The sequence below is a fragment of the Trachurus japonicus genome, chromosome 21, assembly GCF_045865225.1.
Source record: "Trachurus japonicus isolate A0001 chromosome 21, Traja_1.0".
Lineage (NCBI taxonomy): Eukaryota > Metazoa > Chordata > Actinopteri > Carangiformes > Carangidae > Trachurus > Trachurus japonicus.
In genome coordinates, this window is record NC_140927.1 from 33505160 (window position 1) to 33522034 (window position 16875).

General features: G+C 41.3%; 3 protein-coding genes across 3 annotated transcripts in view; 1 reads left to right on the top strand and 2 right to left on the bottom strand.

Moving 5' to 3' along the window:
• Positions 1–16875, bottom strand: part of LOC146965605 (MAGUK p55 subfamily member 4-like) — a 245620-nt gene that overhangs the window by 78719 nt on the left and 150026 nt on the right. The window lies entirely within an intron of this gene.
• Positions 5466–6395, bottom strand: LOC146965619 (olfactory receptor 6N2-like). The gene has a single exon (XM_085766335.1). It carries the CDS (start codon positions 6390–6392, stop codon positions 5466–5468), a length of 927 nt encoding a protein of 308 aa, XP_085622461.1. The 5' UTR covers positions 6393–6395.
• LOC146965620 (olfactory receptor 11A1-like) lies at positions 8425–9351 on the top strand. Its single transcript, XM_085765169.1, has one exon. The coding sequence runs from the start codon at positions 8425–8427 to the stop codon at positions 9349–9351; it is 927 nt and encodes a 308-aa protein (XP_085621295.1).

The window sequence follows — 16875 nt, forward strand, 5'->3', positions numbered from 1 at the left end:
TGTGTGTGTGTGTGTGTGTGTGGGGGGGGTCTTAAGTATGTTAGTAACTGTCAGCCACAGTCTGATCCTAACCTAAGCCCTAACCGCTTCATCATTTTCTTTCAAGACCTAGGCATACTGAAATCCAAAGAAAGCAAAAATGCATTAAAAACTTTGGGTTGTAGTAAGTTGTAACATTTTCCATTGTTGTTACAATTAACCCAGACCTTTGTAGCCATGAACCAGCTTACCTTACAGCTCACAATTAAAACATTAGCACCGACAACTTGCATGAAAGATATCTACATAGACACACAATTAACCCGATTTAACTTTGATGAGTTTAAGTACAAAGCAGGAATGATTTCACACAAAAAATGAAGTAAGAGGAAATTTAGCAGCCTGATGGCCCGAGGGAAGAAACTGTTATGGAACCTGCCACAGCATCACCTGTTAAAAGGTGTTTGAACTGTTGTGGTATCAAAGAATCAAGGTTGAAGGCCGGGGAGACCGAGAATTTCCTGTCAGGGCCCAGGAACTCTCATGTGAACAGCAGAGAGAAGGAGGTCATCAGCTATCGATTATTTTTGTTATCGAGTCAATTAATTGAGCAATCAAACAAGGCCATTTGCCTTAATAAATAGTAAGAATGAAAAGTGACAAAAATATGTGAAAAAAAAAAAAATGTGATGAAGTTATTTAGCTGATTAATATGATATCTGTACAGTATTTGTGCATTTTAGACTCCAAACTCTGATATTACTTATCACCTCATACTTTAAAGGGGACATATTATGGAAATATCACCTTTAACTTTTAATATATCTAGGTGTTTGTTTTGCCTTCCGGCCCCCAAAATGTGAGAATTGACAAAACAAATCTGTAATTTTCTGGCTCCCTAGGTTGAAATCCATGTGGTTTTATCAGCTGTTCCCTCAGTTTTCTTCCAGTGATGTAACTAGGATTTGAATTTGCATATTACCATCCCTACCTGGGACCATTAGAAGGCAGTGGGCAAGCAGTGGTTCATTTGCATTTAAAGTGACAGGCACTGAAACCAGCCATTCTGAACAGGGCTGTTTCGAGAGGATGAAACCAGTTGTGATGTTTGATCCTTGGGGGATTTAGACTGAAGACACAGACATGTCTTTAAGACACCTGGGGACTATTTTAATTTGTGGTAAGGGGGCTGAATATGTCTCCTTTAATGTTTAGGCCTATTTGATGTCATCACTGGGGAGCAAGGATGTCTGTGTGTGTGTGTGTTCTTGTGTGTGTTAGGCCAACAATGAAGCTGACTCACAACATGGATGAAGTCTATGGGCTCTATTTTCGTGAACTGGCGCAGGCGCAGCGTATCAGCCCTGCACTTCGCCTCCGCTTCGCCAACGAGGCGTGTCCAGGAGCAGTTTGCAATTTTCCTTCGACGCGCAGCGGGGCACATCCCGCCTACTTCCCTCCCACTGGCGCAAATGGCATAGAGGGAGGAGAGAAGGCGTGGAGTGGGTTTGACACAGCCGAGTCAGATCTTCACCAATCAAATGAGCTCCTCTCCTCGCCTTTAAATCCGCCGCGCGCGCAAGGCGCACGTTTGATTTCAACGTGGAAGAGGGAGGCAATTGACTTGGTGCGCACACGTCACCAAGACCTCACAGGCAGGTTTCCACAGTTCCAGGCACATTTATTGTGTTACATTACCTATTTATTGTAACTATTATAACTATTATATGTAACCAACTATGTAACTATTTATCAGCACATACACGTTTATCTATATCGATTGTCCCGTCACACTGATGACAGATCAAAGGCTGTCGGCATGCGTAATGGAAACTCAGCCTGACTGAATTAACACAGATGAAAGATGAGGATGGATTACTGCTGTGTTGACACTACACACTGTGCCGTTGCGATGATCTGCTATATTTACTTATTGATTTATTGAGCCGCATCGTCACGCGACCATAACAAATAAAACTGAAAACAAATAAACTATCATCTCTCACAGCAAGTGAGACGGGAGGAAACTGATGTTCTGGTCCGGTCCAAGCTGGCAGTGTCCGGTCGCGCGAACAGACCTCACGGGCTGATGATGCAAAAGTAGTCTGGGAGGGAGGAGGTTGTGATGTTATCCAGGTTTGCTCTGACATATTGAGAGCTGTTGCCCAGTAAAAAAAAACAAAAAACAAAACACACACACACACCTTTTCCATTAACTCTTTCGCGACCACACTAATTCCTCAGCACATCCGCTCAGGACCACATGTTTTTGGCTATTTGTTTACTTTCTATGTCGAACCAAACTCTGTACATCACCTAGAAACAAACGGTCTTCACGTGGATGAAGAGTGACTTTACAACGTGCTCCTCGAAAAAGTTTTGAGAGTTTTTCCGCCGTTTCGTTCGTGAGTACGAAGTAGAAGAAGAGAGCTGGGTTTCTCCAAAAACGGAGCTCCAGCTCTAGTTTCAGAGAAAAATACACTTTTGTGTCAAGTGGCAATCGGCTCATTTTACCGGTACTCTGCAGTGTGGCATGTCTCCCAAATCATTTCTACGGCTAAATAAATATATTTGTAGGCAAATCTGGGGGGTGTGGCAGCGTGGAGAGCAGCGTGGAGAGCAGCGTGGAGAGCAGCGGTGCAGCGGTGTGGGTCTCTGGCTGCAGCGGAGCAGCTCCGTGACACTGCTGTGTGACTGGCCGGCGATGAGTGCTCTGGGGCGGGGGCGGCCGGTCACAGCACCTGCTGCACAGTGCCCGCTGCACAGCGCCCGCTCCGCTGCACCGTGAAAACAGCTGTGATAACGGGCTTTCAGATCTGAGTCTCCAAACCAGAAACGTTTGTAACAGCACCGGAAAAACTTGCCAGATTTGTCGTCGGTCGCTTTTGTCAAAAGAGGGTTTGGAAAGTCGCCAGATTCAGCGAGAAAGTCGCAACACTGTAGCCGACAGCCGCACAGCAGCTGCACGCTGTCCCCAGAGCAGAATTCAAGGAGACAGATTACTCAAACTAAACCAAGATCACACAGTTTATAAAAAACATTATGTTTTGATTTAAGTTTAAAACAGTTTTACATATCAGAGGAACCATATTCACACATAGGGTACCTCAGAGTGTCTATTATCGTAATCTGTAAAAAAACGGTTTTGACGAGTTTACTCGTCAATGGTCGCGAAAGAGTTAATAAAGACACTCATATTTAGTAACCCACTATTTAAACCCGTGTGCACAGATCACAACATAAACAAACAGCTGTGTGTAAAGGAGGCATCACGGAGCGTCTCTCTTTTTCTTTTTTCTTTAGAATTTACCTGAGATGGGAGATGTGAATATCTGCTCACTATCTGATGCCGAGGCTGATTGTGGTTTGCTGTGAGAGATGATAGTTTATTTGTTTTCAGTTTTATTTTTTATGGTCGCGTGACGATGCGGCGCTGGCCCCTAATAAATCAATAAGTAAATAGATAAATATAGGGATCATTGCAACGGCACAGTGTGTAGTGTCCACACCTGCTCTTGGGACATCCACGGCTGTCTCAGTCCCTCCCTGGTTTCATCTGTGTTAATTCAGTCAGGTTGAGTTTCCATTACGCATGCCGACAGCCTTTGATCTGTCATCAGTGTGACGGGACAATCGATATAGATATATGTTTATGTGCTGATTCAGATTCAGTTACAATAAATAGGGGTTATTGTGATTATTATTATTATTATTATTATTATTATTATTAATTGCATTTAAATGTGCCTGGAACTGTGGAAACCTGCCTGTGGGGTCTTGGTGACGTGTGCGCACTGCGGAGCTGGGCAGTCAAAATACCAGTCCGCTGGCTGCGCTTCGCCTTCCGCTGAGATTAGACCAGGTTGGAGCTGGCAAGCTTTCGGCGCACTCTCCGCGCGGTCTATCGGGAACAAATTGTCACTGCGCGACCACTCCCATCTCGGCGCACAGCAGTCTGCCAATTTACTGAATCCGCTGCGCACGTTGTTGCACTGAAAATGCCACTGCGCCAGCTGCGCCAGGGCTCGCCTCGCTGCGCCCCCCCTGAGTTGCGCCAGGAAAATAGGGCCCTATGTGGGGGAATACTGGATGAGTTGGTTAGTTCCAGATAAACAAACTTTTTTCCGACCATCTGATGGGTTGTACATTTTTACTTTAAATCATACTCTTGAGCTGGTGTATTATTTTGAGACGGGACTTCTTGGCGGTAAAAATACGCTGATTAATCGTCCCTCATTGACAACCGTGTACTGCCTGTGTCTCGGAGCAGTGCAATGTGTCGGGGGGAGCAGAGACCTTTCCACTGCAGATATTATACTTTATGACCATTTGTACCTCATACAACCCAACTTCAAAAAAGCTGAACTATCCCTTTAAGTCTGCTTTACCACAGTTCTCTCAACATGTGAAATGTGTAACAAGAGGGAAGAATAAAGACAATATAATAATAACACACATGATTGAACTTTAGTACCTCTTTTTACTGTTGTAACAGCTGTATACACTTAACATCTTTCATCATCTTTCACATGAACATACTCAAATACTCTGCATGTAGACTTTCACAGCAGTCAATGTATTTTGGGCAAATGCAACCAAATCAGAGTATTTGCTCCCTATTAAACTTGAAATAAAACTGTGAACACCTTAGCCTGGTGTCAAAGAATAGAAATCACAACAAATTTGTGTCTAACATTTCACATCTGACTGACATGCAGTGTGTTTACATGGACTTGATTATCCTGGTTACGAGCAATATCCCATTTATGATCATATACGGGATACAGCGTTTACATGCACACAGAGAAACCTGGTTGTTTATATCCCTGTTCACATGATGAACACCAGTATCTGTTTCTGATCATTGCATCTCATTGTGATGTTTATTTAACACAAACTGCCGCAATTTTGAAATCTGCTCTTGCAGGTTTGGCGCTGTTAAACACCGATCACATTGCAAGTACAGCTCATTCATCTTATATTTAGCAACCGGGGGAGAGAGACACTGGATGAGGTGGATGAAAATACACAGCTGTAAAGTCCACGTAAACACACTGCATGTAAATGCACTGAGTGTTGCTGACTGGCAGATTGTTCTGCTAGAAGCAGTCAAATATTATTAGATAGATTAACTAAAGATACAAGGGAGCATTGTCAAACAAAATGCTATTATATTCTGGCAGACTGTTCCTCTGACCTTTAGCCTCATCAGTGTAAAGAAGCCAAGATGAGTTTAATGTGCTCCCATCTCAGTTCTAGTTGTTAACATCCAGGAATAAAGAAACAAATGTGTATATTACTAATAGGGTTCTGTATTTGTGCAATTAATTTTAGCTAAATTAAACATTCACAGGAGAGAAATGCTGGGTTTTGTTGTAATGGCAGAAAACTGAGCAGTTATCACATTGAGTAGGCCGATAATCTTCTTCACTGCATAAAACACAAACCCTTTAAAATACTTATTATCATTATCAACCAGGATGACATTACTTAATTTTGTGTAAACATATCAAACGCTTGAGGTGTTTAGATATTTCTGTCATTTTAAGTCCATATATGATTGGATTACAGAGAGGATTATACAAAGCTATTTGTAAAGTCATAATTAATCGAGGAACTTTTGGAATATCAGATTCCAGTCTAACTATGATAACATCGTATGTGCACAGCAAGGAAAAGTTAATTAAAACAAACAGGTGAGGTAAACAGGTCTCTGCAGCTTTTTTCCTGACTTCTTTGCAGCTTCGATAGGTTAGAATAAATATTTTCACGTATGTAAAAATGACAAAGAGCATAGGAAGAAGTGCAACATTTACCAAAATAAACACACCATATATAGTTATTACTGTTGAACTTGAACAATGAAGTTTGTAAATTGAATTATTACAAAAAATAACTCTCAAAGTGAAGTCACAGAGCTCTTGATTGGCACTCATTATTGCTGATGCCACAAGCTGACAAGCAGGAAAAAGCCAAGATAAAGCCAACAGGACTTCAATGGTTCTTCTCGTCATGATAGTTGGATATTGCAGAGGTTTACATATAGACACATACCTGTCATAGGCCATGGCTGACAGCAGTAAGAACTCTGCACCACCTATAGCATAACACATAAAATACTGAACAAGACAGGCTTGATAGGATATGACCTGTTTTTCAGATAAAAAGTCAATCAGCAGCTTTGGGTAGATGTTGGTGCTGTAAAGAACAGAGTTGACCAACAAAGCTGCGATGAAAATGTACATGGGCTCATGGAGGTTTTCATGAACCCAGATCAGGTAAACAATAGTGGAATTACTGCAGATGATTAAAATATATGCTATAAACATGATAATAAAATAAAGATACCTGTATTTGTGAACTTCTACATGTCCACCAAGAGTTATATATGTTACATTTAAGTCTTCATCCATTAAAACAATTGACATTAAATACTGATCATTGAAATATGCAGATAATATGATATGAACATGAAAAAACAAACAAAAGCTTCACCAACATGTTCTGTTACATAACCTGTACTGGTTTCTTTTGCTCACAGTAGTGTGAGACCATGTTTACCTCCACACCTCAGAAGGTCAGAAAATGTTGGAGACCAATGTGAAACAGTTTTATCAGACACTTCACCCTCCATGGATCTCATTAAACTTTCCACTACGAATGACTTAACATGGAAACAATTTGATCAAACTCTGGAGGCCTGAATTCACTGGTGCTGTTAGATCTGCTCTACACAGACTTTCAGTGACCCATTCAGTTACATGACATTGTGCTAATTGGTCCATTCCTACTCCAAAACTTCCTGTTTTGACACTAGCATCACTGAAAACCACTTGCGATTTGGTTGTTCTAAGAAGGGCTGTCCGTTCACTCTGCTAGTTATGAATCTATGGATCTTGGCTGTTAGACGACTTGGAGCATCTGTTCAGGTTCCTGAATACCTCCATTCTGATTTCCTTTCAAGTGTTACAAAGGGTAAATGCAGTGTATTCAGTGTCTTGCCCAAGACATGCAGCCTGGAAGAGCCAGGAATCAAACCTTCAACCTAGGGCTGGGCGATATGGCCTTAAATCAATATCATGACAAATAAAGCAGTTCACCTCGATAACAATAAATGGACGATATATGCTATTAACTCACTTAAACAAGTACCTTACATTTTTGTTACTAAATTAGATAACACAACAGCTCCACAAATCTCTCATGCCGTTTTTCAGTATTTGATGTCATGAATTTCGTGTCACCGTCTGTCAGTGAAAATTTAGTGTTTTCGTGTGTTAGTGGGATGACTGCTATGACTGAAAAGTGTGTGGATGGAAAGTGTGTTATGGTGCCACATTAAGACTGACAGATACTAGACATCCGTAGCCAAGCTTCTTGTTATGACAAACATCTGCTAAGTGTGCCGGGTGAGCTCAGGTTACTAAGCCGGAAAGGACCAGGAAAGATTGTGGCCGCACCACCGTTGAGGTACTAATCCACACAAGCTAGCAGTGCCTACATTCATCATTTGTCAATACATGGATTACATCAGACTGTGGAGAGCTGCTTGATGCAGCCTGAGGAAGTGCTCTGTTTATGTTCCCATGGAAACTGGCTGAACCAGAGCAATACAAGCAATGTGGTCCAACTGGAGTAGCTAATGCTACAGGGACCCGCTAAGCTAAGGGGAGGGGGGTTCCAGGGTGCCATTCCGAAGGGTCGCCATTCCGAACGTTTACTTTAATGTGCATTGTCCTGACTTCTAAATAAATAAATTACAAATTACAAATTACAAGTTCGGAATGACGGACCTTCGGGAATTTTCGGACTGGCAGACCGTCGGAATGCCGGTCCTTTGGAATGGGGGTCTGGGGAGGGGATCTGGTTGTGTACACCAACAAATCATGGGATGCCATGGTAGTTTCCACTCACTGCTGACCACATGTAGAGCTAATGACTGTGAATGAATGAAGTGCATTCGTGTACGTGTGTGACTGCAGCCTAACCTACCAGACATAAGGTGGATGCGCCAATAGTGTTTTTGTTATTATGTAGAATTCCTTAAGGGGTTGACAGAAGTTATGCACTATAGGTTTTATGCCATATTGAGTAATGTTGTATAATGAAGGTCAAACAGTCCTGTGACTTCAGGCCTCTATGGTTTGATGAAGCCATTACAGGTGAGAATCTATTTTAGTAGAAAGTTTAATGAGATCCATGGAGGCTGAGGCAATATTATAAAAACTTTCTACGGACTTTTAACTGTGCACTTTCTGGATGTTGGAGATGAACAATCATCAAGTGCATTTACAGGTCAGATGGATAAATGAGGAACAGGCTGGATGTTTGTAATATAGTGAACTTGAGGTCAGGTTCCACTCATTTACATGGTTTTTCCTTTAATTGTCCTGTTATATTATTCAATGTTTATTATTATTCATTAGTTGAAAAGAGGCTATATTAATGGATGGTGAATTCAATGTGACCTATATTACATTTGGTGGGCACGTTGACATTGAAAAGAACAGGTATATGTATTTTTGCATAATTTTTGTTGCATATATTCTAATAATCTTGTTTAATTCCACCATTGTGTGTCTGATTTGGATTCACAGGAACCTCCATGAGCCCATGTACATTTTCATCGCAGCCTTGTTAATCAACTCTGTTCTTTTCAGCACAAATATCCACCCGAAGCTGCTGATTGACTTTTTATCTGAAAAACAAGTCATTTCATTTCCAACCTGTCTCTTTCAGTTTTTTATAGTTTATGCTCTGGCTGGTGCAGAGTTCTTACTGTTGTCAGCCATGGCCTATGACAGGTATGTGTCTATATGTAAACCTCTGCAGTATGCAACTATCATGAGTAAAAACACAGTTTGTATTATTCTGGGTTTAGCTTGGCTTCTACCTTGTTCTCATACTGCTGTTACAGTTGTGCTGACAGCTCCTACCAAACGCTGTAGATCAACTGTTAATGGAATTCTCTGCAATAACACAATGTACAGTCTCTACTGTGTGAGGCCAAGGGCACAATCTATATTTGGTAGTATTATCCTGATAGTTGCAGCACTTTGTCCCATCCTCTTCATCCTGTTCACATATACCAGAATATTCCTGATAACATATAGAAGCACCAGAGAAGTGAGGAAAAAAGCAGCTGAGACCTGTCTACCTCACCTGCTGGTATTAATAAGCTTTTCCTGTTTGTGTGCGTATGATGTGATTATAGTACGACTGGGCTCAGATTTTCCAAAAACTGCTCGTTTTATAATGACATTACAAATAATTCTCTATCATCCTCTCTTCAATCCAATTATATATGGACTGAAAATGAAAGAAATCTCTAAACACCTGAAGAGGTTGTTCTGTCAAAACAAAGCTATGTGATGTTGATTTTAATGAGCAGCCATTTGTTTGTATACTGGAGGGTATTTAGTGTGAGCATTTTGCGACCAGGCTACGGTGTAGTTTCATTGGAGAAACAAAACTGACTGAATCTTTCAGTTTGATGACAAATCAATGCACTGCACTTGATATGTTTTGATAATTGATCCAAAAGATCAATAGAAAAGGGGAAAATAAACATATTGTTAAGCTACGGTAAAGAAGAAACATGGGAGCTTATGTGTGAAAAACTTAACGTGGTTGGTAAAACAAGAAGAGAACAGATGAAGTGAAGAGAAGTGGCAGAACATTAACAACTAGAAAATTTCCTCTCGGGAAATTTTGAATGGGCCACGGGAGCTACTGCCGGTTGTGCCATCTCTGTCAACATGGGAATCAAACCCACGATCTTAAGGTCAAGACAGAGCTGATCAGACAGACACATGATCATCTTTCTATAAGCACTGATATGGAGGAGCTGTAACCACATTAGGTTAAGTGTGTGTGTGTGTGTGTGTGTGTGTGTGTGTGTGACTGTAATCACATGAAGCTGGCTCTAGAGTCTGTGTGTGTGTGTGTGACTGACTTGACACATAGTTAGTTAGTAGCTGCATCCTGTGTCAGTCTGATTTAGCTGTGTCTGTGTTTATAAACATTTAAACGAGCGCCAGGTGGATTGTTTATGAAGTTAACGAGCTCTGGCCTGAGGATCAAAGAGGTTACCACGGCGATAGGGGCCCCCGCAGGCTGAGACAGACAGAAACGTGGAGAAAAAGAGCCATTTTCTGCCTCTGCACCGGTCTCACATTTAGGCTTAGGGTGAGAAAACGGTAACTCCTATCAGAACAAAACACAGATCACATTGCTCTAAGGACTTCCTGAAAATTTCGGTACGATTTGGTGTTTCTACAGTAAATATTTTGGCGACGCTGGCAGTTTTAAAACATCAGGCCGTTCTGCTCCTCTCAGAAAATATTTGTATTGGACTCAATGAGGAGCAGGGACAGACGTGGCCGCACTTAGAGGCTTAGAGTTTAAATTTTGTAAGTCTCTCTGATATTTTGAGCAGATTAAGAGATCAAGGATGAGCTCGTCTACAACCGTGGCCGAAATTATGTCTGTAGAGTGTGAATTGTGGCCGTATGGAGTTTGGATAGAGAAAAATTCTGGGGTTTTTCTGGCATCTCTCCCACTCTAACCGATGATGTCACCCACTCTGACACGAACATTCAGTGCAATACACACCCATTATAATCTCATAATTTCTCCAAAAATGATCATGGTCATTGATCATGGATTGATCAAAAACTATATGACCTATCAAAACGTGGAGTAATACGACAATACACAAGACTTGTGTCTACTGTTTAAAGTTTAAATGGAGTCTCTAGGTGAAAGTATGCCTGAGCAGTAGACGTTTGTTAAACTCCAATGATTGGTCTTTTTCGGTCTTTTTTTTCCGCCCGTCCCATTGACTTACATGCAAAAATTTTGCGCAGTTTCGTACACTGTTGAGAAAAGTAATAGCACAGCGATCCCGATCAGGACGCACATTTTGATATATAATTTGCGTTAGTTGCGAATCGAAAGTCGGCCGGAAGTGGAAAAATAACTAGAAACAGCATTTCCTAACGGAACATGCGTGTGAATGCTGAAACCCAATGCTGAACCATGCTGAATTAGCAGAATAAATTGACAAAGACATGCGGAATGGCATACAAGAAACATGTCCATGGAAGGAATTGAACCCACAACTTCATGAGTGGTAACCTAACACACTAACCATATGGCCACAGAGGACCTGAGTTACAATGAGCTTTACACTATGAGGAATCAAAGACTGTCCAATGACAGCTGAATAATTGGAATCAAAAGTCAAGCAATGATGTGAAATGACTGAGGCAGGAATCGAACCCATGACCTCATGATCATTAAGCCTTCACTCTGCCACTCGGCTACAGAGAGCACACTGCTTTCAAGACTGTTGTCATTCATTGTAATGTGATGATGTGCTGCAAACTGGTACGAGTAATCAAGGAGATAACAAACACCTGTAACCAATTGAAGGCGGGGGAGGAGAGCAGAATTCAACATAACATAACAAGAGTTCTTCCCTTGGATTCGAACCAGTGACCTTGGGGCTGGCAAGCGGCCACCCTACCCGCTACACTACAGTGGAGTTGTGCAAAAGAGGTTGAGACTTTGATGAATGTGAGATTTTTCAATGATGCTTAAAAAAAAAGTAAGGAAAGTGCAGAAATTAGCCACACCAAGCAGGAAGAGGACTTTTTTGTGACCTGTGACTATTTTTTGGTGAATTAAAATGAATTAAAAAGCACTTAACAGCAAGTTACAAAGTTGAGCTCCTTCTCCTGCTGCTGTGAAAAAAATGCATTGGGCTGAATGAGAGCAGAGAGCTCCCTGGCTGCATTTAAAAAATATTTTAAATTATTATCTAAGAATGGAAGAATGAAGAATGGAATGGAATTGTTTGTTTGTGTATGTGTGCATGTGTGACTGTGTGTGAGTGTCTGTGTGTGTCTGTCTGTGTGAGTGTGATGCCTGTGTTTGTGCGTGGACATCCTCTGTCAGTCTGGTTTATCATGTGTGTGTGTGGGGCTGTGTTTAAAAACATCTTAACGAGCGGCCAGGCTGCACCTGCACTGTTCTATTTATAGACTTTGATAACGAGCTGGCCGCTACAGCTGGACCAACTGCACACAGAGCAGAGCAGAGCAGAGAGATTTGAGCTCTGTGCAGCTTCCGAAAACAGCCCATAAAAAGAGAACCGTACCTCTTATCAGAATGTGGCCATGACTACTGGGGCAAGGAGACCTTCCTGAGCACATTGATGTGCATTAAATGTTTGTAGGGCAAAAACTTTTCTCAGGGTCGCAAGGTAGAAAAGGGGGGCATTTCTGCTTTTCTAAAAAAATCAGCTCCTACTTTTCTATTGAAGTGGATGAGCCACTGGAGCGGGTCTAGCTGCACAATTAGGCTCACTGAGACAATTCTGTAAGCCTGTCTGCTGTTTTGAGCACATTAAATGAGACACGACAAGTGTGGCTACAAACCAGTGAGGAAATCATGTGTCTAGAGTTTAATTTGTGGCCGTGCTGGCAATTTATCCAGAAAAAATCCTGAATGTTTTTTCGATCCCTCTCACTCTAACGATGATGTCACTCACTCTGACCCAACCCCATACACACTCATTGAAAAGTGTGAAATTTGTCAGAAATCCTCATGTGCTTTTAAAGGATTTATCTCAAAAACGGTACAAGCTATGAAAAAGTTGTACATACAGGATGAATACATTAGAAGTTTGTCTACAGCTCAGAATTTGAATGAAGTCTCTAGCTGAAAGTATGTGGATGCTTTAAAGGCTGAAAGAAGTAAGAAGATTTGAAGAGTTTCAAGACTGTTCCAATGCATTCTCTATGGGGAAAAAAAAATCTGAAATAGTTGAATATTGCAAAAAGTATGAATAGTTGAAAAGAGAAAAGACATAGCACACCTGTCCCGAAAAGGCTGAACATTTTGATATTTGAATTGTTGAAATAGCACAAAGTATGAAGGACTAGTTACATAACGAAGAAAGGCAGAAAATGGCCGAACCGAATAACAATAGTGTGAATGCTTCCAGAATCAAACCCACGATCTTAGGGTGAGAAAACGGTAACTCCTATCAGAACAAAACACAGATCAACGTTGCTCTAAGGACTTACTGAAGATTTCGGTACGATTTGGTGTTTCTACAGTAAATATTTTGGCGACGCTGGCAGTTTTAAAACATCAGGCCGTTCTGCTTCTCTCAGAAAATATTTGTATTGGACTCAATGAGGAGCAGAGACAGACGTGGCCGCACACAGAGGCTGATTCTGTAAATTCTGTAAGTCTCTCTGATATTTTGAGCAGAATAAGAGATCAAGGATGAGCTCGTCTACAACCGTGGCCGAAATTATGTCTGTAGAGTGTAAATTGTGGCCTTATGGAGTTTGGATAGAGAAAAAATCTGGAGTTTTTGTGGCATCTCTCCCACTCTAACCGATGATGTCACCCACTCTGACACGAACATTCCGTGCAATACACACCCATTATAATCTAATAATTTCTCCAAAAATGATCATGGTCATTGATCATGGATTGATCAAAAACTATATGACCTATCAAAACGTGGAGTAATACGACAATACACAAGACTTGTGTCTACTGTTAAAAGTTTAAATGGAGTCTCTAGGTGAAAGTATGCCTGAGCAGTAGACGTTTGTTAAACTCCAATGATTGGTCTTTTTTTTCCGCCCCTCCCATTGACTTACATGCAAAAATTTTGCGCAGTTTTTCGCGATGTAAACTGTTGAGAAAGGTAATAGCACACCGATCCCGATCAAGCCGCACCTTTTGATATATAATATGTCCTGCAACTCGAGTTGCAGGACTAGTTGCGAATCGAAAGTCGTCCGGAAGATGAAGGAGAATAATAACTAGATAAAGTAGCATTTCCTGATGGAAATTCGTGTGACTGCTGAAAGCAGCTGAACGCTGTTGCAGAATTAGCAAATAGTGCAAGCAGTGATCACCATACAAATGGTTGACCAAGGTAGGTATCGAACCCACAACCTCATGGTCAGCAGACTTTCACTCTGCCTCTAGGCCACAGTGTACACACAGTTGCAGAGACTGTTGTCTGTTGATGAACTGCACTCTGTCTCACTCTGAAGTTAACGAGCCCAAAGCTGTAGTTCCAGTGCAAATCAATCTTAGTGCAGTGGTATAAACAAGAAACATGTTAACACAAACCAAGATTGAGAGAGGTAAAGAGAATAGGTGGGGGCGCATATGCATTATCAAGTTTTTCATTTTTCAATGATGCTTAAAAAAGCATCATAAATGAGCCATTAGAAGTTTGTCTACAAATCAGAATTTGAATGAAGTCTCGAGCAGAAAGTACGACATGAATGAGGCAGGAATTGAACCCATAACCTCATGATCAGTAAACCTTAACTCTGCCACTTCGCCACAGAGAGCACAGACATAAGCGGGTTGCCATTGTAATGTGATGATGTGCTGCAAACGGTGGCAGAAGCAATTAATGCGTCTCTTAACGAACACCTGTAACTAATTGAGGGTGGGGGAGGGGAGCAGAATTCAACATCACATAACAAGATTGCTCAGCCTGGATTCGAACTAGTGACCTTGGGGTTGGCAAGTGACCACCTTACCAACTGGACTACAGACAGAGTTGTGGAGAAGTTACAAAGTTGAGGTCCTTCTCCTGCTGCTGTGAAAAAAATGCATTGGGCTGAATGAGAGCAGAGAGCTCCCTGGCTGCATTTAAAAAACATTTTAAACTAGAAAAAGCATTTCCAAGAATGGAAATGGTGTGACTGCTGAAAGCAGCTGAACGCTGTTGCAGAATTAGCAAATAGTGCAAGCAGTGATCACCATACAAGTTAACGAGCCAAAAGCTGTAGTTCCAGTGCAAATCAATCTTAGTGCAGTGGTATAAACAATAAACATGTTAACACAAACCAAGATTGAAAGAGGTAAAGAGAATAGGTGGGGGCGCATATGCATTATCAAGTTTGATCATGTGACCAGACCAAGTGGTATTGGTTAAAGTTCAAAGTGGCTGACACACTAACAAGACTGCTCAGGTGGGATTTGAACCTGTGACCTTGTGGTTGGATGGCAGGAACCTTATCCATTAGGCCATTTCAACACTTCCGATGAAGTAGAGTAGCCGAGAGTAGCCGAGTGGCACAGTAAAGGCCGAGTGGCACAGTAAAGGTTTAGTGATCATATGGTCATGGGTTCGATTCCTGCCTCAGTCATTTCACATCATTGCTTGACTTTTGATTCCAATTATTCAGCTGTCATTGGACAGTCTTTGATTCCTCAAAGTATAAAGCTCATTGTAACTCAGGTTCGATTCCTTACTTTTTTTTTTAAGCAGAAGCCAGTGATCCTCTTATCAAAGGTTTTCTTTACCCCTCACATACTGTCTCTGTCTGTAGCCTAGTGGTTAGGTTGCTGGTTCAAATCTTGCCTCAACAACAATTATAGTGAATTATTTTCCCAGTCGTCCTCTGTTGACTTCTGATAACTTGCTTCATGTTGAAACTGCTGCTCTCAGCCTGAAATTCAAAGAAATTTTCATTCTAAGTCATTCAAGCTTGACTCTCAAGCTTTCTTGATGTTGACAGTGTGCAGATCATTAACAGACAACAGTCTCTGCAACTGTGTGTGCACCGTGGCCTAGAGGCAGAGTGGAAGTCTAATGACCATGAGGTCGTGGGTTCGATTCTGACCTTGGTCAAACATTTGTATGGTGATCACTGCTTGCACTATTTGCTAATTCTGCAACAGCGTTCAGTTGCTATCAGCAGTCACACCATTTCCATTCTTGGAAATGCTTTTTCTAGTTCATTTTAATTCACCAAAAAATAGTCACAGGTCACAAAAAAATCCTCTTCTTACTTGGTGTGGCTAATTTATACTAATTTCTCTTTATTTTAAGCATCATTGAAAAATCTCACATTCATCAAAGTCTCAACCTCTCTTCTTCACAACTCCACTGTAGTGTAGGGGTTAGGGTGGCTGCTTGCCAACCCCAAGGTCACTGGTTCGAATCCAAGGGAAGAACTCTTGTTATGTTATGCTGAATTCTGCTCTCCTCCCCCGCCTTCAGTTGGTTACAGGTGTTTGTTATCTCCTTGATTACTCATACCAGTTTGCAGCACATCATCACATTACAATGAATGACAACAGTCGTCAAAGCTATGTGCTCTCTGTAGCCGAGTGGCAGAGTAAAGGCTTAGTGATCATATGGTCATGGGTTCGATTCCTGCCTCAGTCATTTCACATCATTGCTTGACTTTTGATTCCAATTATTCAGCTGTCATTGGACAGTCTTTGATTCCTCATAGTATAAAGCTCATTGTAACTCAGGTTCTCTGTGGCCATATGGTTAGTGTGTTAGGTGTTGTGCTATTTCAACAATTCATATATCAAAACGTGCAGCTTTTTTTGAACTTTATCGGCATTACTTTTCTCTTTTTAACTATTTATACTTTTTAAAATATTTAACTTTTTCTGCAAATTAAACTCTAGACAAATTATTTTCTCCAGTTTTGTAGCCACACTTGTCTTCTGGCTAAAATTCTGGTCAAAAATGCAAAGAGACTTAGATAATAATTTTAAATATTTTTTAAATGCAGCCAGGGAGCTCTCTGCTCTCATTCAGCCCAATGCTGAGAGTTCTCCACAACTCTGTCTGTAGTCCAGTTGGTAAGGTGGCCGCTTGCCAACCCCAAGGTCACTAGTTCGAATCCAGGCTGAGCAGTCTTGTTATGTGATGTTGAATTCTGATCCCCTCCCCCACCCTCAATTGGTTACAGGTGTTCGTTAACAGACGCATTAATTGCTTCTGCCACCGTTTGCAGCACATCATCACATTACAATGGCAACATGCTTATGTCTGTGCTCTCTGTGGCGAAGTGGCAGAGTAAAGGTTTGTTGATCATGAGG

Excerpts from the sequence above, each read along its gene's own strand:
- LOC146965619 (XM_085766335.1), bottom strand. The coding sequence starts at position 6,392 with ATGGATGAAGACTTAAATGTAACATATATAACTCTTGGTGGACATGTA.
- LOC146965620 (XM_085765169.1), top strand. The coding sequence starts at position 8,425 with ATGGATGGTGAATTCAATGTGACCTATATTACATTTGGTGGGCACGTT.